The sequence below is a fragment of the Lemur catta genome, chromosome 7 (genome assembly GCF_020740605.2).
Source record: "Lemur catta isolate mLemCat1 chromosome 7, mLemCat1.pri, whole genome shotgun sequence".
In the NCBI taxonomy this organism is placed as follows: Eukaryota; Metazoa; Chordata; class Mammalia; order Primates; family Lemuridae; genus Lemur; species Lemur catta.
The window spans coordinates 82788305-82815178 of NC_059134.1; the positions used below are offsets into that span (position 1 = coordinate 82788305).

General features: G+C 42.8%; 1 protein-coding gene across 4 annotated transcripts in view; it reads right to left on the bottom strand.

The window, feature by feature from the left end:
• Nucleotides 1-26874, bottom strand: part of WT1 (WT1 transcription factor) — a 46701-nt gene that overhangs the window by 14984 nt on the left and 4843 nt on the right. For 2 of the 4 annotated variants that reach the window (XM_045557737.1, XM_045557736.1), the window contains exons 2-5: nucleotides 24985-25107; nucleotides 24437-24539; nucleotides 14893-14970; nucleotides 13790-13840 (exon numbers count right to left, since the gene is read on the bottom strand). In XM_045557737.1, coding sequence (XP_045413693.1) covers nucleotides 13790-13840; nucleotides 14893-14970; nucleotides 24437-24539; nucleotides 24985-25107 — 355 coding nt within the window. The remainder of the gene's footprint in view (nucleotides 1-13789; nucleotides 13841-14892; nucleotides 14971-24436; nucleotides 24540-24984; nucleotides 25108-26874) is intronic. The other 2 variants (XM_045557740.1, XM_045557739.1) reach the window with 1 other exon arrangement.

Genomic DNA, 26874 nt, shown 5'->3' on the forward strand with positions numbered 1-26874 from the left:
TTATTCCCTACGTTGTCCAAAAGGACATAAAAAATAACAGTCTAATATCTTTTTGCAATGAAGATCCACTCTATTAGTAAAGTTCCACTATCGGACTGGTAACTCTACCACAGTAAGAAATAGACTTGGGCACATGTCCTGTACATGGCTAACCAATCCTGGTTCCTAACGACCCTTGCTTTCTCCCCTGCATGTTCCCAGAGATCTGCTTAATAACTTTCCCAAGAACTCATGCTAACCTCACTGCTCTGAAGTTTCCAGAATCCACTGGTTTTTTTCCTACTTGAAAGCTAAGACATTTACCTGTCTTTACTCTTCTGTCACCTCTCTTATTCTCCATGCATTTCTAGATTATTGGCTAAGGAGGCAGTTATTTTATGTGCTTGCTAAACCGGTCAGAATATGAATTTGGTTCTTATTTATTAAAAAAAAAAAAAAAAAGAACCCCTACAGGGGCCAAGTAAGTGAGAGAAATAAATGAAGAAGGCCACAAAGAGGCATAAGATGGCACCGAACTGGCAGGGACCACCACCCTGGCCACACCAGCCCCTGCCATAGAGGCAGCCATGACCCAGCTGTGCCAGCCAACTACTGTCAACATATGAACCCAGTGTTGCCACATCTTCCCACTCTCCAAGAAAAGTCGGGAATCTGGATCTTTCTGAGATTACCTGAGTTGTAAATTCTTGCAAATAATTGAAATTTTAAAGAATTGCTGTCAGGTCAAATTAAATACACATCTGGCCTAAGGTCCACCAATCTGGAACTTCAGCATTTCAAGACTGAACAGTGAAGTTTAAGCTATAGACTGGAAAATTCCATCTTGATTCCACTGTCTCCTCCCACTGGTAACAAAATAAAGATGCGGATATGCCCGGGTCTTAGAAAACTGGGTATAGAATCTTCTAAACCCTTGAAAACTTGAAAGCATATTACGGTTATACAGCTAGAATGGCCAGTGCTGTAGACCAAAATCTAGAAGAAGTTTTAATCTGAAGATTTCAATGGTTTGCATCTAAATTTCACTGGCCTTAAGCATTGAGATTCTAGACAGAAAACGGTATTTGCTGTACCAGTAGTTCAAGTATATTAGTTTCCTATTAACAGCTATAACAAATTACCACAAATTTGGTAGCTTAGAACAACACACATACTTATTCTCTTACAATTCTGGAGATCAGAAGTCTAAAAACCACCCTCACCAGGTATCAAGGTGTCAGCAGGGCTGTTTTCTGGAGGCTCTGAGGGAAGAATGCCTTTCTTAGCCTTTTTCAGTTTCTAGAACTTGCGCACTCTCTCCTTGGCCCCTTCTTCACATTACTCCAATCTCTTGGTTCCTTTGTGACATCTCCTTCTACTCCTCTGTCGTCAAACTCTCTCTCTGCCTTCCTCTTGTAAGGACACTTGTTACTATGTTTAGGGTCCACCTGCATAATCCAGGCTAACCTTCCCATCTCCAGATCCTTAACTTAATCACATCTGCAAAGTCCCTTCCGCTATATAAGAAAACATTCCTAGGTTCCAGGAATCAGGACCTGGATATCGCCAGGGGTCATTATTTAGCCTACCATACCAAAGAAACCAGATTTATTCAGTTTCTTGCAGGTGCACTTGAAAGAGCTGTATTAATCTGGATCCTTTAGCTCCAAAATAATCTTAAAGAACAATGATTCTGCATCTGAAGACCTGCATCCCAGGCCCACTTCTGCCATCTATTTTCTCTGTGGTCATGGGCAAATCATCTAATCCTCTCTGCATCCAATACTGGTCATCTGTAAAATGAAGCTAATATCTTGTTTTACAGATTTGTCTGAAAATCAAAGATGTAAACTATGTGGGGAGCAAAAGTTAAATATCTCTCCATAACCTTATCCCAACAAAATATTCAGGAGGTCTACGATTATGTACAATTGGTGCCTGACAACCATAAAAAGTATTTATCGTATGCTTCTCATGAACCTGGTGATTGAGATCAATAAAATTTATATTTTCAATCCTTAGCAGAACCCTAGGGGTCATTAAGGTATATCATCTTAGACAAATGACTTAGCATCCCTGGCCTCAGTTTCATGTAAAATGAAAATGAAAGCCCCTCCCACCCATCAGACTGTTGAAGGATCAAATGAGCTCAGTAAGTAAAGCTCAATGCTTGGTACGTGGTATGCACTCATTAAATGGTAACTGATGCTTACATGGTATTATCCCCTCTTCACTGCAAAGAATACTATGGTTTAAGCAGAGATTGAGTTATCTTCCCAAAGTCAGACAGATGGCAAGTGGCAGAGCAGGAGTTTGAGTCCAGGTCAGGGCTGTTCTTATTTCAAAACAAACTGGACAATTCTGGTGTTGTAACCCATCCTACAAGTTCACTTCCATCGTCATGACACTTGAATAATTCCCAGCTCTTTTCTCCAAGAGTATGAATGAAATGAGGCATGTTGAAGGTTTAAAACATGAGGAGGAGGATTAAGAGCGCGGGGCCAAGGAGGAAGGGCAAGTTTAAAATAGTCCTTCTTCAGCTTTCTTAGGGTTCTGCTTGGAGGTATGACATTTATTTTGGTATAAAGAAAGCACAAGGATAACTGATGGAAATGGCTTCTTATGTGTGACAGAGCAGTCCAAACTGTGCACGATCTTTACCAAAAGAAAAAAAATTCTCTCCCTAACTTGGAAAATAAATTAAGCAGAGAAGCATTAGCAGCAGAGCACGCACCTTGTGACTGCATTTCTGGCGGTGGCCTGCACTGTACATTGTCCTAAGTATCTCTGAAATGCATAAAAATGTATCCTGAGAAAGTTTGCTTTTCCTAGACAGCTTTAAAATGCATAAACATGTGTCCTTGGAAAGTTCGCAAAAAGAGAAAAAGTCCTTCATCTAACACAAATTATGAGCCCTCCTGACACCAAAAACATGTACACTGAGGTTTGGCCCAGAAAAAAAATCTAACGTTTGAAAGAGTAACTTCTTTAGAAATGATTAATTTTGATATTCCACAGGCACATGAAGATTAATAAAAAGGAATTGAGGTTTTACAGATGAGGAAAACCAGAGCTGCCCCAAAATCCCTTATCAACAAGAGAGGTAAAAAAAAAAAAAAAAGGAAGAAAGAAAGAAAAGAAAGGAGAAAGAGCCTTTTGAAGGCAATTAGCATTAATATGAATATTCAGAAAAGGGAACGTTAGCCTGTGATTTCTCTCCCCCACCTCTAGTTATTGGCCAGGTGGGCTTCCCCCATCTTCATCTCTGTCTTCTCCCCCCTGCAGAGTTCATCAGATTGACGGGAAGCACCTGGGAAAATGCCAAACTCTCCTGTATCCAAAACATGGAATTTACCCATCAACCCCTCTTCTGTCTCCATCCTTGATACTCAGGGCTTATCTATGAGATGCTTCAATGCCTGATTCCTTTTGATGTTGACACTAAACTTTGCTGCAAGCCTGAGAACCATCACCCCCTTGTTTAGTGTCCCACTTTCTGAGGGAAAAGAAGGAAGGAATTGTGTTAAGAAATTGTGTTTCCTTGAAGTTAAAACACAAGAGATGAAGCCGAACACAGCACCACTCATCAATTATATTTGCCTAAAGAAAAAAGAGACAGAAACCTAAATCTAATCAAGCCTCCAGATCTAACTACTCATTTATAGGGAATACAGCAGAGAGAGACCCAAATTTAAAAGACTATACAAGGAAGCAATCTGCCAAATCCAGATTGTGGGATATTCTAAAAGACAATTGATTTGCTATATTCAACTAATGAATAGTCTGAGAAAAAAAAAAAGGAAGGGAGAACTGTTACAGTATAAAAAACTTAAGAGAGCACATCAGCAAAAGAAAATAAAAACCAACAAAACAACAAACCTCTGAACAATTACCATACCCACCATGCACTTGGATGAACCAGAGATAGTTGGATTTGAACTAAGCACAGCCCTAGAGGACTTAGAGCCAAAAGATTCAGAAACATCCCCTAGGAAATGTTAGTGGTTACACCAGAATGCTTGGGTTTAAAGCTTTACTGAAGGAAAATCCAATTTCCCTGTAGCCAGAGTAATTTGAAAACTCACTTTCACATCCACTTATAAAAATTTTACTTGGGGAATGAATAAAGACTGGATTATCCATAGTCAGAGCTGGGGACAACCTGGCACAGGGACCTCTAGATCAACATGAATACCGTTTTTCTCTTTGCCTGAGCGTGACAAACTAAGGGCACTATTTAAATAAGTTTACAATTCTGCACAAATATTATTAGCAATGCCATCTAGCCATTCTCTTCTCTTTGTGTAATATAATATAGCCTTTATAGTGGGACTATTAACAAATTGATGGATACATTAAAAAAACCAAAGGATTATTCTGCTTCTGGGTAAATATAGGGAAAGGGAGAAAGATGAAGATTATTTTATTAATCCAGTACAGAAAGTAAAATCCAAAAAAGAAAACAACCAAGTTAAATTTGTTTTTTTTTTTTTTTGTTTTTTTTTTGAGACAGAGTCTCACTTTGTTGCCCGGGCTAGAGTGAGTGCCGTGGCGTCAGCCTAGCTCACAGCAACCTCAAACTCCTGGGCTTAAGTGATCCTACTGCCTCAGCCTCCCGAGTAGCTGGGACTACAGGCATGTGCCACCATGCCCGGCTAATTTTTTTTGTGTATATATATATTTTAGTTGGCCAGATAATTTCTTTCTATTTTTTTTTTTAGTAGAGACGGGGTCTCGCTCTTGCTGAGGCTGGTCTCGAACTCCCAACCTCGAGCAATCCACCCGCCTCGGCCTCCCAGAGTGCTAGGATTACAGGCGTGAGCCACCGCGCCCGGCCCCCCAAGTTAAATTTGATTAAGTCTAAAACACATACATTCATGCACACAAGTAATGTCTGCTTTCTGACAATTCACAGATTTAAAATTTCCTCAAAAACTGCCTACAGAAAAAAGTCAAAAGTCAGTTGTTGTTGTTGTTGTTGTTGTTGTTTTTAATTTGGGCAATTTACCTTCCTCCTTCCCCCAAGGGTTTCATTTCAGTTTAGACCTTAAGAAAAAGATGCACTTTTTAACAAATGCAATATATTTTTAGCCACTTTTCATTAAAAACTGCATATGGTGATACTTCTAAATTATTAAACTTTTTTTTTTTTTTTGAGACAGAGTCTTGCTCTGTTGCCCAGTCAGCAGTGCAGTGGCATCATCATATCTCACTGCAACCTCAAACTCCTTGGCTCAAGCGATCCTCCTGCCTCAGCCACCCAAGTAGCTGGGACTACAGGCACAGGCCACTGGGCCCAGGTAATTTTTCTATTTTTAGTAGAGACAGGGTCTCACTCTTGCTCAGGCTGGTCTCGAACTCCTGACCTCAAGCAATCCTCCCACCTCAGCCTCCCAGAGGTGAGCCACTGTGCCCGGCCTATTACACTTTCTAATGAACTTTTTCCCCATGAGCCTTAGAAAGCAGACAGCCCTCCACCTTCAGTTACTTTCTATCCCTACAGCATTCAGCTCCACATCTTCTCTGGAGGGGAAGAGGAATCTAACCCCACTTTCACTAACTCTTTTTAAATGCTCTGTTGAGTATCTCTTGGTTTGCCCACCCTATCCACATTTCACCTTCCCCTGGTAACACAGCCCTCTCTTCCTTCCAGGGAACCACCCCCTGTAATCCCGATCTCAGGCTCCAGGGGTGAGAACACGACTAAGCCCTGGCCAATCATACCACTGCATTCTCCAGTCACATGACCCTATCCAGGCCAATCAGACCTTCCCCAGCTCTTTTGCTGGAGAAGAATCAGTGAAGAGGCATTCTCCTTGTGACGCTAAAGGTGCGAAAAACCAGAGCTCTTTTTGCCACAATGGAGAAAGAGCCTCCCTGAGAAGGCAGCCAGCACAGAGGAGAGCAGAGAAAAGACAATGAAGCAGTGTTCTAGAGACACTGTCTGAGTCCCTGAATCCAGACATGGGGTTTTAAAATACAATACAATAACCTGCTAAGTATCCTGTTTGACTTATGCCAATTATGACTGGGGTTCTATCACCTGTTATAGAAAAAGTCCCAATGAATACACAATCTAACAAGTCATCTAAAGGTAACTGGATTTATTTTTCAACAGATATAGCAGAATGTGACACCCATAGATGAGTACTGGTCCCTGCAAAGTATTACCTTTTGGAGGATGCCCACTTATTGCAACCATACTAGTATTACTAAAACCTTGTTTGTATTCCTCTTCTCAAAGTTGCTCTACTCAGACAGTGACTCAGACAGTGTCTCTAGTCCTCAGTCACTATTCAACAGGGGACAAAGACTTAGGGGCTGACAGCCTGACAACAGTGCTTGTATAAATCAGCCCTTATGAACCATCAAGCTTTCCTCACCACTTGAAGTGGTACACAAACCTCCCTCAACTGACTTTTTCATCTTATTTCACACTCAGAGCAGAGCTGAGAGATACTCTCAAATACAGTTTCCCACAACAGTCTGGAGGGAACATAGTCCAAAAAACCCACAGTATTTCCTTCCCCCTACTTCTTTGAAGAGGATTTTTAGGTATGACTCCCCTTCCTACTCCAACACACAAACTTCGGAACTCCTGTACTCAGAGACCATATTATCAGACCATGCAAAAATAATCTGGGTCTTCCCTTACATGTCTCTGGCATTAGGGTGCTAATTCCTCAGAATCCCAATTTCATCTAACTCAACGGGTTCCATATTCTCAGTGCTTGGGCTCTATGGCCAGAGACTGCTCCTGGCTCTGCTCCAAGAACGGGTGTCTCAAATCCGCATGACAGACAAACTCTGCATCTCACACCAGAAAGATGGAGCAGAATCTTCGCAGCCTGGGTTCTCAAAGGATCCCATGCAGGTTGCTCACACACTCTCGAATCTGAGAAAGTTTACTCAATATACTGAATTACATAAAATGTTCCTCCATAAAATCCCAGGATTAAGCACAGGGCTCTAAGACTAAGATCTCTTCTGCTTCTCCAGATGAAATGGAGGCTTGGAGATGTGAGGAATCTGTTGCATATCCATTACTTCCTTAGGCCCCACCCTCCAAACTGACCATTATTAACACAAGTAATTCAAGGTGAAGAAAGGAAAAAAAAACCTTGTAATAAATTAATAGAAATCACACTCATTCTCAGAAGGATTTTGAGGCCAGAGGTATTACTGTTGAAGTCTTAAAAAGGAGAAAATTCTAAATAGGGACATCTGACATAGAAAGAACATGACTTGCAAAAATGTTGGGAAATGTCATGTTCTTGAAGAAATGATTCAAAGAATTTTTTCCTCTCCAAAATTAACTTTTAAACTTGATGCAATCCATCCAAAATTCCCATTAAGACTTTTTAAAACACATATTTCTTTTTTTAGAATATTATTTTTACAGAAAAATTTCTAAGATTATACACAGAATTCTCATATACCCCAAACCCAGTTTCCTCTATTATTAACATCTCATGTTAGTATGGTACATTTGTCACAATTAATGAACCAATACAGGTAAATAATTTCTTTGAAATTAACAAAATTAAGTTATCTTGAAGAATAAACAAGAGACAATCGCCAGAAATATTTTGAGAAAGAAGTGTGTACACTGCTGGGGGGAACTCTCCTATCAGGTATTTAAACAGACTATAAAATTACAGCAAAGAAAACAGTCTAAGCCTAGGCATCAGTGACACCCAATCTCTACAAAAAATTTAAAAATTAGCCAGGCATGGTGGCGTGCACCTGTAGTCCCAGCTACTTGGGAGGCTGAGGCAGGAAGATCACTTGAGCCTGGGAGTGGGAGGCTGCAGTGAGCTATGATAATGCCACTACACTTTAGCTTGGGCAACAGAGCAAGACTCTATCACACTCACACACACACACACACACACACACCAGTCTGATACTTGGCAAAAAGAGCCAAGCTGATCAAAAGAAGAGAATAAAGAGTCTAGAAATGGATCCAAGGAATTCAGTGTTTAATAAAGGTAATATTTCAAAACAATGAGGAAAGAATGGATTATTCAAAATGGTTTGGGGTCACTGGCTAGTCATCATTTGAAAATAAATCAAGTTTGAATCCAATTGCCAAATAAATTCAGGATGAAGTCAATGGTTAAATTTAAAAAGTAAATTATTTAAAATACCAGGAATAAGTAAGTAAATATTTTTAAAACCCCTGGGATGGGCAAAAGCTAAGCATGATACAAAACCCAAAAACTTGAAACTATAAAACAAAAACTTATAATTTTTACTATGAAAATAAAAACCTAACAGAAAAAAAAATCATTAACAAAGTTCAAATACAAACCTGAGAAAATATTTGTAGTATATGTGATGAGCAAAAGAACTTTCAAACAAAGAACTCTTTTAAACAAAGAGCTCTTATAAATCAATATTGTTACTATATGAACTATCCCAGCTCCTGGCTAAAGCCAGGCCTCCACTGCTTATGGAGCCTCTTCTCTCTCACCCCCCAAGGACATCGTTGGGTAGAGAGCAACTCTACTCCTTCCCATGATCAATTTTTTCCCTTCTTGATCATTCCCATCAAACGTGCAAATACTTCTATCTAAATACAAATAAATAAAAGCAAAACAATTTACAAACAAAACATCCTGATCTTCTTTCCCCAGCAAGCTAGAACTCTATTTCTTTGTTCTCGTTTGCAGCAAAACTCCCTGAAAGAGTTGTCTTTATACAATGTCTCTAGTTCACCTCCTCCCATTATCTCTTAAACCCATCTCTATCAGGCTTTTTGTCCCTTCCCTCTACTCTACCCAGAGGTTAACTGCAATTAATTGTTAGATAAATGTTTCCAGAATTTTTTCTCTACAGATATAAATATATCCCAAAATGTTTTTTTAAAAAGTTATCTCTGGGTGGTGAGATGACAGATGACTTTTCTTTTCTTCTTTATCATGTTTTGGTACTGTCTGAATTTTTTTAAATGATAAGCCTCCGTTACTTCTATATTCAAGGGAGGAAAAAAGTTGTTTTCATTTTAGATAAAGGTACCATCTTAGCCTTACAGAAAACTACATCTGTGGCTTTGTTTTAAAAGTGAAGAGTTAGAAATAAAGCTAGAATAAATGGACATGTTCACTTTTAACAGAAAAACACCTACTAAAATATGCAGTAGCTCCTGGTTTCAGGAAAACATTTATCTGGATGACTTTTTATTAGTGTAGCTTCTAGATCAATGTTTTTCTACCCCAAGGTTATGATCTTGTCTTGGGCCGATGACAGGGAGAAGGCTAAATGGTGAGAAAAGGGTCTCAGAGGAGACTAGGATGGGACTGCAATACTCCCATGAGTATTGCAGATGAGTGGGGGCAAGAAGATATCCCCCACTCATCTGACATGCTCTCTCCCCCTCCAACATACACACATACCGCTTTATCAGCCCTCGTTAACCTCATTTCACCACCATCTTCCTCGTTTCCAACTTGGCTCCTTTACCACCACCTTCGCTTCCTGTCTTTCCTGATCAGCTCCTTTCTTCTCCTAATCTGAATACACCTGGCATTTTTCCTCACCTTTATGAGATGAAAATAGTTCTTTACTTTAAAATAAAATAGTTAGAAACATATATGGAGATAAATCTGAAGAGCCCAAAATACTATAGTAAGTATTTTTTAAGAGGCAGAGAATATTTTCAAAAAGTCAATACTCTCATGAGCAGAACTTTGCATTTGCTGAATTTGATCTCAGCTGAAGCCAATCATTTTCTATATGAAAGAAATGACATAAATGTATATGTACATATATAGAGAGGTCTAAAAGTGTGTGCACCATTGTATTAATAGTAATCTCATGTGGGCTACGGTGGGGGGGGGTGGATTTTAAATTTCCTTCCCCATATGCTAATAGTTGCATTTTCTAAATGTTCTATAATTTATATACATTACTTACATAATGAAAAGAATACATCAATTGAATACATGCTCAAAAAGAAAAGGGTGGGTAAGACCAACAGTCAAGAAGGGGAAAGAAGTAGCAGGAAAGTGAGAAGCGAAGGCAAAGAAGATTCTGAATTAGGTCCACCCTAAGTGAGAGGGACACAGCACTAAGTCACAGTTGCCATCTGCATCAAACCCAGGAGTCCCATTCCTCACTCTGGTTGGAAGAGCCAACAGACCCCAGCCAACTCCAGTGCACGGCACTAATAAAGAAAGAACTGTTTAAACAGCATAAAGGGAACTGTTTAAAGGGGGAAATTAACAAGTTTTTGCTGCCGGTGGAGGTGGAGGAGTAGGCTCAGGAATGCCGATACTCACAGAATTGCAGCTCTCCACCTTTGCTTTGCATCTCGGGCTCCAGGAGCCACTTGAAAGCAAGCTATCTATTTCCAAGAAGTAAATCTCTTGGACGGGTACCTTATGTTCACGAGCCTGAGAGTGAAGGTGCTGGGCTGTGTATTGGAGCTCCCAGCCAGAGAAGACAGCTATCTTTTTTGGCACAGGTTCTCAGGGATGAGACCATGTCTAGCGGGGATTTTCTCCAGATTCGACAGCCTTGGCCCCACCAAAACGCACAGCTTTGTTTTCACCATACATCACTCATGGTTGAGTCTTTTTGTTTTTCCTTTCAAGCATCCACAGGTCAAATACTTTTTGTTCCCAACAGTTTGTGAACTTCTTGGACCAGCAAAGGGACATTCATTTTGCTCAGCACTCCTTTAACATTTCTATTGTGTTCGATTTCCAACTCCCCCTACCCATGTCCCCAGAGAATAACTTCTTCCTTGTTTTAATAACTTGGACCACAGTCAAGGTTGATGTGTTTCTCCATTTTGCAGGATATTTTCTTCAGAAGAGACAAAACAGAGGCCAACAGAGTAGCTGAGGCTTGTTCAAAGCCTTAGGAAATCAGCAGCCATTAAGAACACAAAGAAAAATGTTTTTAAAGAAACAAAAAGCAGATAACACAAGGCGCCATAAATAGAAGTACTCATAATGGTGGACTCATACTTAGAAAGATTCCCCAGTGATTTTTTCTCCTAGGGACCCGCTTAAAAAATCAAATTTCACTTGTTTATGGGTGAGGGAAAGGAAGTGATTCCATGAAGTACCTGTTCTTTGACTTAAACTGAAATACAACATTCTCCCATTTGAAGTCATAAAAGTAGCTCTGATCCCAATGGGCATGCAGAGATAAGAAAGCAGTAAAAGTAGAAGGAAGAGAAAGGAGTAAGCAGCAAGAGTATCCCCCTTCTATCATACCATGTTTTCATTTCATCTTGCCCACGTCCTACTTAAAACCCTATCCCCCACCCATTATAACACTTCCCCGACATCGAACGACACGTGCCCAGAAGCACTTGCTTAGGACACAAAGAAGCAAGCCTATTCTTTGTGGAGTCAGTTTTACAAAAAGTAACACTTCCAAGAAAAGATGACATCAACAAATATTTAGTGGGGTTTAGTCTGAGATATTAATACATGATATTTTAGTAAAAAATTAATAATGCCTCATTTTTATGAGTGATATGGAAAATGTATCTTTTTTTCTCTAAAGCATCAGTAAAATCACCAGTTTTCCTGTTATAGATCTACCTGGTCATCATGATTTTTCTTATCATTGATTTCAAATAGTGTCAAGACACTAGCTGTGGATGAAACCAAAGTTATTTGTCTTACTCTTTCTTCATGGAGTATCTTTTCTCAAATGTATTTCCCACAGTAACAGTGTTTTTTGTACCATGGCAAGAGAAAGTAATCCCAGTTTCACGGAGAACAATGACCCCAGCCCAGACCGTGTCTCCCTTGGGGAAAGGCCAAACTGTCGACTGGAATTACAGATTCAACTGAATCCAGTTCTGGGTTGTTCTGGGGCTTGGAGGAGAAAGCTAAAGAGTCACGGTTTTTGAGAACTAAAAGAGAGGCACACTGTGAGCATGACACATCAGTGTTTATAAAATCAATCTAGCGCATCACAATCAGCATTTAAAAAATGATAGAGCAGAAAATACCAGCATGCACAACATCCTTACAGGTAAGGACTGTTTAGTGAAAATGTGTGTTTTGTGTGTGTGTGTGTCTGTGTGCCACACATGGGGGTATATCAGATCTCAGTGTAAAAGGTGTTTCAAACTGTAGTGACAATCTAAAAGGTTTAAGAAACTCTGATCTAGGGCCCAGGTCCTAGAGTTAGACAGAACTGATTCCAACACAGCTCTGCCACTTACTATGCAAACTTGGTTAGGTGGCTTAATCTCCCCAGTCTCCTCATCTGCAAGATGGATATGACCATAGTATCCTGGGGTGGTTGTAAGATCAGAAGAGGAAACACACACACAGCCCCTCATAATGTTAACATACACCCTTAGATAAATGTTCAATTCACAAAATGGAAGCAGAAATTAGTGAACGTACAACATGTTCTAAAGGGATAAATGCAAAATGTGACAGAAGATATCAGTAAGTTAGATAATCATAATTTTTTGCTCTCCACAAGAGTTGTTCTTTTGTGGGACTATCTGTTGGGGCTATCTGATCCTTTTTACACAGCTCCCTGAATACAGTTAGTATTCAAGAAATACATTTTTATTTCAGAAATCTTTTTCCAAGATGTAACAAAACAATGAAAACTCTTCTAGGTTTTTTTTTCTTATACAAGATTGAACAAAACAAATTATTCACACATTGTACTTCATCCTCACGATATGGTTTCTAACTCCTCAGCAAATGACTAACAACACAAGACCTTAAGAAGTATCAAAATTATCTCAACTCTGGAAAGACCCAGATTCAAATACATGCCAAGATTCCTTATCTGTAATTTTTTTAATTAAATAAACAAACCCTGTATTCTAGCATAAAGAAACTTTTAAGATTGAAACGTACGTAACTTTGCAATCATGTTCTATCAGTTCTTGGTATTTAGTTTGGGAAGAGTTACCAAGTTCTGAGCAGAAGAGAGAGAAGAGAAGGAAATGATCCAAAAAGCAAGGGTGGGACCAGGAAGCCACCCAACTTAAGACAAGTTGAAAGGAGGCAGAAAGACAGAAAGCTAAAATTGTCAGCAGCCCTTTGGATGGAAGTGGGGAGGGAAAAAAATTCAAGGCAACAGAAGGCTTTTTACTTTCAGGTAGAGAAAGGAAGTGGAGATTTAGATAAAATAGCAGAAAAATTGGGGTATAGGATTGGGGAGAAGGATCTAATAGTAAATCTTATAAGATGAAAAGCAACTCTGCTGATCATGGAAGAATGGTTCAAAAACAGGACTGAGCCAACAAAGGAGAGAAGAAAAGAGTAAGGCTGGTTCTTGGTGTTTAAGGAGAGAAAATAAAAGGAAATAGCTAAGGAAATGTCTCCATAGTGCAGGGTACTGGCCCGGGGAAGGCCCAAATGTTTGGGAATGGGAAAAAAAAAGTCTTTGAAAAGCCTGGCCAGAGACTTAAGGTGAAAATTAAATTCTCCCTGAAAAATGTAAAGGTAAATTAGAGAAAAAGCAAGTTAAGTAAATTAAGACTGACAGACTTGAATGATCTAAAAGGAATATTTACAATGCCACAAGTTTAGTATTTTGTGAAACATTCCTAAGGAAATGAGCAGGGTTCCTCCTGCATCATTTTTTTAATTGTCTCTCAATTTTCCATGTTGATGAGAAACGTCACCACCTCCATTTCACCCACAGTATGTCTATGACAAACAAGAAGAGGCAGAGACATGGGATCGGTTCCTTCCATCCCACAACTGCTACCCTGGTTACCCACATGCCAGTCCTAACTCCTGCACCGCTGCAGGTGCCAGTCAACAAGGCCTACGCCATGTGCTGTGCCATCACCGCATTGTCCACTCACTTGCTCTGCCCTTCTGTCCATTTCACTGAGCTGGAGCTCCCAGCAGCAACTCTAGAAGAGAAGAAGAGGTGGGGAATGGGGAATGGCGCATGCAAGGCTCTGGCAAGCCCCCCAGGTCCCAGAATCCAAGGAGAAGCCACTAAATACACAGAGACATAATGCTAGTTGTCTAATCAAGAGTGCTGAACTGAGTCCCCCATCCCACTGGGGCCAGTGGTGGGGTGGGGAGTCACTTCAGGGAGGCTGGAAAGAGCCTGGGTTTTGGAATCAGGTCTGGGCTTGGAACCCCAGCTCTATCACTTAGTAGGATGTAAACTTGGGAAGTGACTTAATTCTTAGGGCTTGATTTACTCATCTGTAAAACAGGGTAATGGCACCTAGACCTGATATGGTTGTCAGGAAGATAAGATGAAGTAACCTAAAAGAGTACTTGATACACTGCAGGCATTTCATGAGTGTTACATGCTACTGCCCATCTCCTCAGACTTGTTAGAAAACCAAAAGCGAGTTCTTTCACTGTGAAAGCCAAGTCCCACTTGCCTTCCTTTTTTTTTATTTTTAGATGCAAAGAGTAGACCCTACCTACTTCTGCTAGCTATATTCTCTCTATTATGGTTGTATATAATCTGTGGGGCGAGGTGGGGAAACCTGTTGGTGTGACCAGGTATGAGCACATCTGACTGTGTATTGCATAAATCAGCATCACACAAATACAAATTTGGATCCTGGACTTTGTACACCCAAAGCATTTCTTGATAAGACAGTAGAATGATATCACTAGCAAAATGTAATCATTAAACGAGGTTGAATGGACACCACTTTGAAGAATTCTAAAACATTCAACAAGGAAAAACTATATTAAGTGTTCCCAAGATATTCCCAACCCTCTTGTTCCAGATGAAAACATCTCCTATTTACATTTTTGAAAATTTAATGTTGAACATAACCACCAACTGGGGGAAGGAAGAAAGCATTTTAATGCTACAGAGAGCTCTGCCCATTCTTCTAAAATTTTACTCTCTTCCTAAGTTCTAAGCACATTTAAAATGGTCCAAACAGGTGTAAGTTACTGTTGAAGGGCAATGGAGTAGACAAGACCTTACCCCTTTAAGGTGGCTCCTAAGTTCATCTGATTCCAGGTCATGCATTCAAGCTGGGAGGTCATTTGGTATAAATTGTCACTGTTAGGAAAACATCAGAATTAGAAACACATAACCACAAAAAATAATATGCAATTATTTCTTCAAAAGCAATGGAGTTTTAACTTTTCTTCATAGTGCAAGCCTCCACATTTTCCAGAATGACAGAATATGCAAATCTGAAATGATTTTCATTTCATCTCACTGATCTCTGCACAGTTACTCACTTCACACACAGCAGAAAAACTATGAAAGCAACTTGGAAGCCTTTTAAAAACCTTAGTATAGCAAACATTGAAGTTTCTAAAGAGGTATTAAACCTTTGAGGGGAAAAGGCTGAAGGGAGTGAAGCTTTGAAAGGCAACACAGGCTTGATAACTCAACATTAAAGTTAAAAGCCTGGAGCTGAAAGTAAAAAGACAGCAGATTAATTATTCGTGAAAAGGACATTAAGTTGTTTTAATCAAAAGGATAAGTATCATGTGGATTATGAGGGTCTGAAAAGTCAAAGAGTGATGGGTGATGGATGGTCTAACATGCAAGGATGTGACAAGCAAAAGAAAGAGGATGATAAACTCTATGCACAGCCAAAGGAAGCATTTTCTATATGTTTTATAATCCTGCTACAAGTCAAATGGCATTAAAAAAAAAAAGGCTAACTCAATCCGGTTCTATGAGGGAAACAAATGATCATTTACAATCTTATCATAAGGATAAAATAAGAAAAAAATACACTGAAGAATAAAATACACCGTCATGTAAACCAAAACAAAAGCTGTTCTCTCCTGTTTATCTCATTCCCAGAAAAATTAGCAAATAAATCAATTACCAGAAACCTCCTAAATTATCAAGCTCTGCTAAGAATAAATTTAGGCCTGAACTAAAATAGTTAATTATGAAATTTGAGAGCCAAGAGATTAATGGTTTGTTTGGGAACCTTCATTACCGAAGAAAATTTTCATTCTACCTTCATGGCAGAAGTGAAAAAAGATAAGAAGCATTCAATATCTGATGGGTGATATCAGATTGCAAATCCTGGACAGTCTCTCCGTCTTGTCATGGCATTCCTTTGGGTTGCTTCATTGGGCAGAGGCAACACCAAATTTGAATTCAGAAAGTTTTTTCCAGCCCACCAAACTGGGAACTTGAGGAGGGGTGAGGGAAATTACAGCAACTTGGAATAAATGAATGCTGCGCACGCTCTCTCCACATAGCTTGATAAATCATGGTTGAGTCCATCTGACTCTCATGTAATCACTCTGAAAATTATTTGGAAAATTATTTGGAACTCCTTAGTGGCAGGTACACAGGAGAAGGAGGAAATCAGATTCCAGGAGGGAATTTTTGCATATGAAAAGTAAAGTGACTTCAAACTCAAAGTATGTGCAGTTTCATTAGTCAAGTGTATATCTGGAGCCCATCATTCATCCCCATGTCTGACCGGCTATTATGCTACTACAATATCCTACATATCAATGAAAAAAAAACGATTAGTTTCTCCTGCAGCTTCCCTGTTCGCAGCAGCAGCCGTGCTGGTCTGTGCCACTACATTTCGCAATTCCACAAATTCTTGCTGTAAGGCCGGTGTAATTAATTCCTGAAGGACCCCAACTTTTATTAGAAGTGCCAGCCTGCTGCATTTACCACAGGAGAGTTTCTTGAACTTTCTTTGGGCTGACAGTTCATTAATAAGCAGCCTCCTCCACAGTCTCTCTACTGGTTTTTGTTCTCCTGTGCCTTTTCATCAAGCAATCCATTTATTAATCTCACCATTAATCTCCGCCAACAGGCATTGTATTCCCCAGGCAGCTCTATATTTTTGTCACGAGTTTTTAAAAAATTGTTCACCAACAAAAATCACTCAGTCCCAGTTGACAATTTTCCTAGACCCTGTTGGGATATGGGATCTTTCTGAAATTATTTCATCCTTGCATAAGACTAAGAAAAATCATAATTTTCAGGAGGGCTAGGGAAACAAGATGAGTGACAGAAGTTTATGCAGAAGAGTGAATGAATCCCAAATATCTAACCTTATGAGTTAGGAATTTTCTCACAGACTTAAAGAACAGTCCAGTTGATTCCTAAGGGTCCTCTAGAAGGAAGTACCCCAAAGAGAAAATATTTTAAAAGGCATTTTCTTGGCCCGCAGAAAGCAAGCTTGCTCAAATACAGGATCTATGTTTTACATACATGAATCTTCCTGGTGCTTAATAATACTCTGTGTTGCACTAATGTGGTAGCCACATGTGGCTATTAAGCACTTGAAATATGGCTAATGCTACACACTGAAATGATAATGTTGGCTATATTGAGTTAAACACAATATCTGAAAACTACTTTCACTGTTCCTTATTTTTTTAAAGTGGTTACTAGCAAATTTCAAATTACATGTATAGCTTGCATTATGTTTCTACTGGACAGTGCTAATCCGTAAGTTTTGGGACATTGAGTAAATCAGTTCAGCACCTCAGTTTTCAGATCTGTCAAATGGGAATATTAATCTCAATCAGTCTCGTTTTACAGAGATGTCGTGAGGCCCTAATACAGTAATGCCCATAAAGGCCCTCTGAAGGCGATACACATAATACATTTTCGTTTTCTCTAACCTACCAAATTTTGCGCAGTACTTTCAAACGTTCTCAACACTGCTCACAACAACTTTGTGAGGTAGGTTTATTTATGATCCCCATCTATCAGCTGAGGCCCGGGGCTCAGAGAGGTACCTACGGCTGGCATGCCGGGTGCCCCCAATCCCACCCTGCCCTGCCCCTTTAAAGGCAGCCTGGCATTATTTAGCCGCTAAACTACCAATCAGCCTCTTCTCACTACCATTTATACAATGATAATATTATTAATAATAATACACACAAGAGTATCATTACACAGGTGAAAGAGAATATCTCAAGGGAGCATCGTGACCTACTCTGTCTTCATAAAGTGACAACATGCAGGATGCCAAATGCATACTCTTCAGCTAACTAAAGATAGTGTCCCAAGATCCCAGTAGGAGCCCCCCTTTTGTGATTCTAGTTGTCCTGATAGCTCAGCCTGCAAACCCTCAGAAGGGGAGACAAGGTGGGGAGGGCAGATGGGACAGAAGGACTTGCAGAAAATCCCCAAGCTACTAATAGGTTTCCTGAGGCCAGAGATAGGATCAGAACACAGTTTTAACCACATCCTGCCTTCTGCTGGCTCCTCAAAGGCTCAGTCAGTCGGTCTGGCCAGCACAACTTTTCAACTGGAAGTGAATGACAGCAGTGACAATAACTGCTGCTGGGGAGTGGACAAAATGTGAACTTGAGCTAAAAATACTGAGCCCAAGCATGCTCAGGCTCTGATCGGTCAACATCCACCTCTCATCATGGAAGCCTATGGACAGGGACAGCAATATTCAAGGAATAGTACGGCTTCTGGAAAATGAAGCATTGAATTATTAAATAACCCCTGTAGGTGTCGACCACCCCATTCCCAGAGGAGATCAGATAAGCAGGTGGCTCGGCTCCCAGCAACCGCAGTGGTCACGTAGGCATCTCAGCTCCAACCGTCTAGCTCTGCCTGTTCGGAAGTGAACTCTGAAATTGCAGGCTGCCAAAATATATTCCAAAAGTCATGATGTCCTTTATATATTTTTAAGTAGATCTTTTTAAAAAAATCATTTGTTTCCTATGTAAGAAATGTTTGAAGTTGGAGGCAAAGGAGAGAGGAAAGAAACTTCTCTAACTGGGATTAATGCAAGTTGGAGTAAAATAAAAGGAAGTCAGTCCTAGCAAAAAGGGAACTTAAAAGGAAATCAGTAGTAGATCATATAGAGTTTGTTTTGGCCTGAACTGCAGTATTACTGAGTTCTCGACCTCTGCACAAAAAGAAAGGAAGAAAAAAAAAAAACCTCAGCTATTATCTAGACTAGAACTCCTCCACTCTTCAAATGCATGTGTGATTCAAGCATATTTTCAATTTTAAGTGTGTTTACTATACTCAGTAGAACAAGGAAGAAAAGTTCATGTCACCACTGGAATGGAACTGTCTAACCTGGTTGAGATGGTCCCCGCTGCCACGTGGTTGCTGGATGGCAAAGCAACGTCTTGGTAGAAGTAAAGAGTTTCCCCACAGGATGAAAACCAAAAAAAGCCAAAAGTAGAGATCACTGTGGTCAGAATTCATGTTTCCAGCTTTTGCTGTAACAGCTCTGCCCCTCACCAACAGAAAGGCCTCTGTGGGTTTACCTCTACCTGATAACTAAGGCTCATGCACAGAGGCTGCAGCCAGACTTCCACGCACCCTTCTCCTGTCCTCTTCCCTCCAAGGCGCCCTGGAAGCTGCTTGCCCAGAAATTTCTGCCCAGCAGGCCACGATGAATAATTATTTCACAGTCACTCTCCTGGTATTGTAATTTCTCTCAAGCTCACCAGCTAACCAAAGAAAAACCCACTGGGGATTCAATTTCTATTAATAAACACTTGGTCAGCACAAAAGATACAGGAATATTTGGAACTAGATTTTTACCCCTCCCTGGAGACGAGTTTAATTCAAGCCCGTGGCTTTGATAACATTGCCCATCACCCTGGAAGCCACTTTAGACCTTCCGCCTTCTTTCTACCTATGTGGGAAACAAATACTAATATTGTACTAAGTGCAAATACTATGTAAAATGTATATAAGTACACAAATGAAAAGAGACATATTAATTATGATTTTATTTTCTTGAGCACAAGCTGTCATCTGATTTATGTCTATGTTAAAGGCCAACCTGAATGGTGGATCATGCATTCTCGCTGACTTGTGGAACCCAAGATTCCCCAGAAACTCTACAGCTGCTAAGGAGGTTTCTCTCACGTGAGTGACAGTCTACTGGTAACAGGCTCCACTGTCAAAGTCACCATTTGTGAATCACCAACATTCAATTAAAAATAGTCAAACCAGTAATTATCGCTTCCAGAGTTGGAGGAGTTTTAACTGCTAAAGGGAAAAAGTACGGCTAAAAGAAATGTCCTCATTTAAATTGATAGTGCAGTTGATAAAGAAGGATATGCAAACCTAATAAAAGAGCAAAGAGAAAGGGAAAAGACTAGAGTGTCTAAAAAACCCAACCAGTATGCATGGCAATATTTTTTCAAACACAGTGCACAGAACTTTCCAAGTAGCTACAAGGACCAACCCATGAGTCAGAGACTTGGGGCTCCAAGGAGGTCAGCAAACAGAAGAGGCAGAGGGGGCCCAGGGAAAAGGGCTCAAGGAAAGAGAGCAGAGAAGCCACAGCTAGCTACCTTTTCTGGGTGGAAACTGGGGAAAAGTTGTGCCTAGTAAGGTTGGATCTCATTACTCCCTCCCCCCACCAGGAGAACATGGGGTACACTCTTCTATAGGATCTTACCTCTGGGCAGGCACAAACAGGGTGGCCCTAGAAGCAGTCCTTCCTCCTAGGTCTAGATGGACGGGGAGAAAGGTCTCTGCCCTGGGATTCTTTAGGTGCCTGGACTGAACTTAACCCCAGTAATTCACACGCAGTGGTAAAGATAAAGCTGGAGGAGTCTGAAGTTTTAAAGACATGACAGCTTCTTTGCGACTTAGGACTTCAACAGAATGCTCAAGTCTGCTTCTGACTACACCCACCAGGTAAGATACTGTTTCCAAACCAATAAGAGCTTTCTATCAAAAGCTATGGATAAAACTAACAGATAATGGGACTTCTTTCACAACTGGAGGAAATAAAGACTTTCCTCTAGCAAGACCAAGCACAGTTGCCACCTTCAGAAAGAGAAGGGCACTTATCCATTTGGAAAGGAAGTAAGGTGCAGAGGGTAGGGGGATGGATTCTAGAGCCTCAATATCTGAATTTGAACACCAATTCTGTCCCTTACTGTGTCACACTGGGGAAATTTATCTCTCCAGGCCTCAGTTTTCTCTTCTGTAAAATGGAGGTGATAACCTATTGCCTACCTCAAAGAGTTGTTAGGTGGATTAAGTAAGTCAATACTTGTAAAGTGCTTTCAATGTGACCTGGCATGTGGTAGGTCTACACGAGCATTTGTTATTTGTTCTTATTATTTATCAGTACAAGTGCTGGCACAAACTGTGTAAGGGGAATAATCCAGGTGGGGAATCCTAAGTGATCTAGAAGCACACACATTCAGAGTACAGGTGGGCGCTGAAGTCAGAGAGACTGAGAATCAAATCCTGGTTCTGATTCTCATTCACTGTGTAACCTTGAGCAAGTTACTTTGAGTCTCCAAATGTATTTTTTATCAGTAAAATACAGATTATTGTACTTACCTCATACAGTAGTAAGAAGGGTAAATGAGTGAACTGAGAGAAACACTTATATAGTGCCCAGCAGCATGTAGCCAACATGCAATGAATCCTAGATATTATGTTATAGAGACTCATGCTTTCATCTAGCTATGATCACTGGGTTCCATAAGGACCAACATCAGGTTTCAGAAGCCTAGGGACCTTTAGACAAACCTCTACCCATCTTCAGTACTGGGGGACAGAGGATAAAGAAGATGGGGGAAACCACCTCCTGTCTCTTCCTGTAAGTTAACTAGGTGCATTTTCTATGCACTGTTGTTCATATCCACACACAAGTATATATAGCCATAACTCCTCAGATCTGTTACCTGAGGGAAAGAAGGGAATTGTGCAGGGAGCAAGGAAAGAATTAGGATTTTAAGAATTTCCTCAAAGCAAACTCACATTGTACACTTCATATTTTATATCAGATATGTACTATTACCTTTAGTTCAGGTTGGAAAGGGAAACTAGATCCCAAGACTGGGGAGACAAAAGCTTTTGGGAGGACAGGGGAAAAGAAGTGGGGTAGTCTGCCTCAGGGGGTCAGATGCAACAAGGCAAACAAAATACAAACAAGCTTTTTCCCAGAAGTTCCCAATTTCAGACAGAAAAAAGAATGGAACCAGAAACCACTAGAAGCACAGCTGAATATCTAAAATCCAAAAGTTAGGCCATTAAGCAATTAAAGATTAGTCCTATTTTCTAAGCCTTTTCAAACATTTCATCCACAGAAGCATTTAGATACCCTTTCAATTTTTTTTAGGAGTAGGAAAGAAGAAAATCATACAACTGCAGTAATGTTGGTGCAATTTTAAAACATCCCTATACCTGCCAATTCATCATTACTGCAGGAGAGGCGCAGGATCTTTGAAAAGTGATTAGAAATGTGAATTCAGGGTAGATGGAGCTTCAAAGACTTAAGAGAGTACAAACTTCAAAGGAGCAAACTCTCTTCCTACACTAGCCACAAAATTCTTTTTTTAGATGTTATTACTTGAGAAATTTTCTGTAATAGGGGAAAATGGTATTTTTATGAGATTTGTGTAAAAATAACAGGACCGAAGGAAGTTCCAGAATGGCACAGAAAGAAAGAATAAGCAAATATTTCTGAAAGATGAATCTGACAAAATAGCTTTATAATGGCCAACTAGAAATAGGATTAGAAAATGTGAAAATTTGTATATAAAATGCAATTTGAGTTATTTTCCTACTTCCATAGCAACCATAAATTCAGATGTAAGTCAAAATCCACCACAGAGATTCTGTTTGGAGAATGGCTATTAAACCAGTGGTTGCAGCACTTTATCCTGGACTCCTTCTCTTTCCAGGCCACTCAGTCCCTCTGATGGGTCCCTTCCTAATGTCCCACAAAGTCCAGGCTTGGGAGAGAGGAAAGGTGGGGGGATGTGTGTAGCTGAGAAGTCGCTCCTATGCAAGACTACAACTTCTCCCAGTCCCCAACCCCCAAGGGGATATCCCAGCCCATCTCAACAGCGCCCACACCTGCATCAAGGTCTTCCTCTCAGCCTGGGGTGAGACATCAGCTGAATCCACAAGGAGCCAAAAAAAAGGGGAGGTGTGTCACCTCTGCGGAACCTTCCAACTGCCCCTCCACGACTACTAGGATAACAGCAATGACACCTGGCAACAGGCGGGAACGGCTACTCAAGAAGGATGGCAATGGCCCTGCTGCCAGTTTTGCCAGGGCAGGGGGTTCAGAATGGCTGCAAATCCTGCACCCATTCCAGGGACGTGAACCACCTAAGGGAGGCGCTGAGCTGGCGGGCTTGCGGCGGAACGCGGAGCCTGCGATGCAGACCAGAGTTGGTTTCTAGCTAGGAAGGGAGAAAGAGGAGGATAAGGAAGTGTAACCATTCTACTTCTATCTGTGCCATCTGCGCACATTTCTTCCTCCCCTACGCCCCACCCCGCGCAAAAGTGATGAGAATCCAAGATTCGATTTTATATGCCAGATTTTCAGATCAAAGGGAAAGTCTTCCCCAGTCCACACACCTCAGGCGTCAGAAATAGAAGAGGTGGGTCCCTGTACCTCTCTAGAAACTACGAGAAGGGTCCCCGATGGGAGAGTCAGGCCAGTGCCAGGCTCAATCCCCTAAATGCAGCCGGGGCACTGGGATGCGCAGCCACGGACGTGGAGCCAGGACTCCCGCCCCTCCTCCACCTGCGGGATGCGAGGTCCCCCAGGCGCGGCCGTTCCCCCACCCAATCTCCCCGGGCAGGCTCTTTTCCTTCCTTCATTACCTCACTACCTCCTTCCCTTGACGTCAGCCCCGGGTCCCCGCGCGGAGGGGTGGGAGGATGGGATGGGTTTGGGGGCAGTCGGTGTCAGGATCTCCGCAGCACTGGGGCGGGCGGGGGTGGGGGGTGCAATGAGGTCATGTGCACCCAATCCTGAGGCCCCAAAGGCCGCACGCCGCCACTTCCCTGCCTCCGCCCCACTTTCCCGCCGGGCGCAGGCCGGACTGTGCGCCACAGTTACTAGGCAACCCTATCGGAGACGCGGGATGCCCGCCAAGTTCACCCAAAGTTGAAGAATAAATTTGGGGGAGAGAAGGTGGAGGGTGGAGCGAGAGGCGAGAAAAGGAAGACGGGACCACAGAAAAAGCTGGGAGGGGAAAGAAGCTGGTCTTTGACCTCTGAGGAACAGGAAGAAGGTGACACGCGGACTGGAGCAGGCTCCCCCGACGCGCCCTGGTGCAACCAGACCACCGTCCAGCTCACAGGCCGGGGTCCCAGTGCGTAACCGGGCGCTGGGAATGACGCCCACAAGCCTGCGGCGGGGTGGGGAGAAGGCTGTGGCCACGGTACGCGCCCTCGAAGTCCTTTGGCCGGTGTGGCCAGTGGACGAGGAGGGGTTTGAAGAGTGAGAAGAACGGAGAGGGAGTGGACTCCGTGTTTAATCTTTGGAAGGTAATTTCTTCCCAGCAAAGACTCTTTAAAAAATAAAAATAACTTCGAAGTGCCGCTCGTACTTCTTCAGCTCCAAACAGTAATTGCCCTCATTTATATCCAAAGAAAGAACAACCAGAAGGCCGGGGATATCAGTTTTAATTTGCCCTAAGTAGATGTGTCTTCCACCTCCAGGACTCTGCACGCCCGAAGCCCGAGGTGCCCCACGTGGGACGTCCCGCGCCTGCGGCTTGCGCGCCCCCTCCCAGGTCCCGGGGACTCAGACACGGTCCCAGCGCCTTCCTACCTGCTGTAGGGCGTCCTCAGCAGCAGGGCCTGGCTGCCAGTGCAGCTGTCGGTGGGGGTGTGGCAGCCGTAGACTGGGGGCGGCACCGAGTACTGCTGCTCACCTGCGGAGAGCGGGGACAGCTGGGTGAGCGCGCCCCAAGGACTCAGAGTAAGAGGTCGTGGGTGGGGGAAATGCGAGCATCCTGGGCTGGGCCCCGAGACTGAGTCCCGACGCTGAGCTAGGGACATCGGGGCCGGATGCAGGGCGTGCAGAGCGAGGTGGTCCAGAACGTAAAGGGCCAGGCTGCTCACTTTGCATTCCCTTCACCGTCACCGCGTGGTGCACCTCGCGACATTCGTAAACTTGGCTGAATGGCTCTGTCCCTACCATATTTGGAATGGAAGGAGACTCAATCTTTTAAATAGAGTAAAATTGGGCTATTTCTAAGGTCCTTTTAGATTTTCTCCTCTCCCTCCCCCAATTTGCTGTGGGTTGGAAATTCCTGGGGGGGGGGGGGGTAGCATGACCAAGGGTATAATTACCCCACTTCGTTCTCTCCCGCTTACCCAGAGAGCCCTGCTGGCCCATGGGGTCCTCATGCTTGAAGGAGTGGTTCGGGAACTGCGCCGCGTGGTGCGAGGGCGTGTGACCATAGCTGGGCGTCCCGTCGAAGGTGACCGTGCTGTATCCTGCGGGAGCGGCAGACAGAAGCACAGTGTCAGCAGGGCTCGGGGGAGGCAGGACCCGAGCGGGGCAGGGCGGAGTAGGGGTGTCGACCCGGGTATTCGTATGCCCAGCGGAGGGTAGTCCTGCCCCAACAGCCTCCAGGACTTCGGCGGGAAGCGGCCCCAAATCCCCAGGTGTGACCTCGGGACAGGCTTCCTCACCCTTTCCCGACTAAAACCCTGACATCCCCGCTGTCTCCCTATGTGTTTATGCCGCGGTCTTCCACCGTGTCTGCCGCTTCTGCAGCGAAACCCTGGCAAGTTAAGTATAAAAACCGTCGCCCCCTCGGCGGGGAAAGTTGTTCTTCCCAAAAAACAAACACGGCGGCTCTCGCGCAGGGGCAGCGCGGGCGAGCGAAACGAATCTGCTCGGCTGACCCCGCGCTGACTCCGAGCTGTAAATCAGAGGCCCGCGCACCAACTTTCATTAATTACTCGGAGCCAGTTAAACGGCCTGGTCTTAAAATGGGGAGAGTAATTACCTAGTAATGTTATCTGTCTGGGGCTGCACGACCCAACACCACGACGGGGCCCTCGGGAAAGCCGGTGAGGGGACAAAGAAGTGAGGGGGGAAAGAAGGGGCCCTTCCAGTTGGGCCCTCGGCCTCAACCCTGTGTCCTCCTCCTACCCCTCTCCGACCCACCTGGCGCCCGTAGGGTCAGACTATGACCGCTGCTGGGGGGCCAACTTCCTCGTTTCCCCGGCGGTAACACAGGTTTTAGAGTGTGCCTCCACCGTGTGTCTCTTTTTCCCTCCTAGGCAGTGCACCGGCCTTCTGCCTCGGTTTCTCTGCTGAGACACTGCCAAGGGCAATATCACCTGTTCTTACCCATCTCTCCGAAAGTGAGTAAAGGGATGTGTTGTCTCAGTTGGAAAACATAGTCTTTTATGATTTTTATTAAATTGCTTTAAACACATACCCCATCAGCCTCTGGAAAGCTGTTGCCACCTCTGGGGAAAAAACATTGTCTGGCTAAAGTTCAGTGCTCGATCCCTGAACCCAAAGGTGGACTCCTCTATTTCTGGTGCGACCTCCGGAGTCAGGGGTCAAGCAGCAAAAGATACCAGCCGGCTGCTCCCAACGGCTCCCCGCAGGACCACCCCGCCAGCCTCAGTTCCACCCAGCCCAGCGACCAACCGTGTTTGGTCTCCAAACCCCACAAAATTCTCAGGAGTGAGGTGGAGCAAACAACCTCTATTCCTCTACTCTTGCCCGGTATGACCAAGGTTCTGCAACAAGTGTCTCCGAAGACTTAAACAGGACAGAAAAAGGAAGCCCTTACCCCCATCTTGGAAACACAGCCACCCACTCCCAAAACAAAAAAGGAGCTTATATCTCCAGGGCAAGAGGATGGTGTGTCAGAGTGGGAGGGAAGGAGAGAGGGAGGAAGGGAGCAAATCGTAACTATCTAGATCGTACAGGTCTGGCTTAAGTCTCACGGAAGGTCAGGGCCACAGGATGGGGATTTAAGAAGTCACCAGCTTTTATAATCTGCATGACCCCAGAGGGCCTCTATTTCTCGCCTGCTAAGTGGACAAACATAACGCCCGGCCAGCCCCCTTAGCACTCAGGGTGGGTGAGCTAGCTTGGGCTTCCAGAAACTTCCTTTTGAAAGCAGAGGCCTGGTCCTGTTCTAGGCCTGCAGATAGCTTACCAACGAAATTTGCCTCCGGGCATGCAATTTTGCCCAAAGGGAAGGCGGAATTTCTGAAAGGGCATTTTTTAAGTAA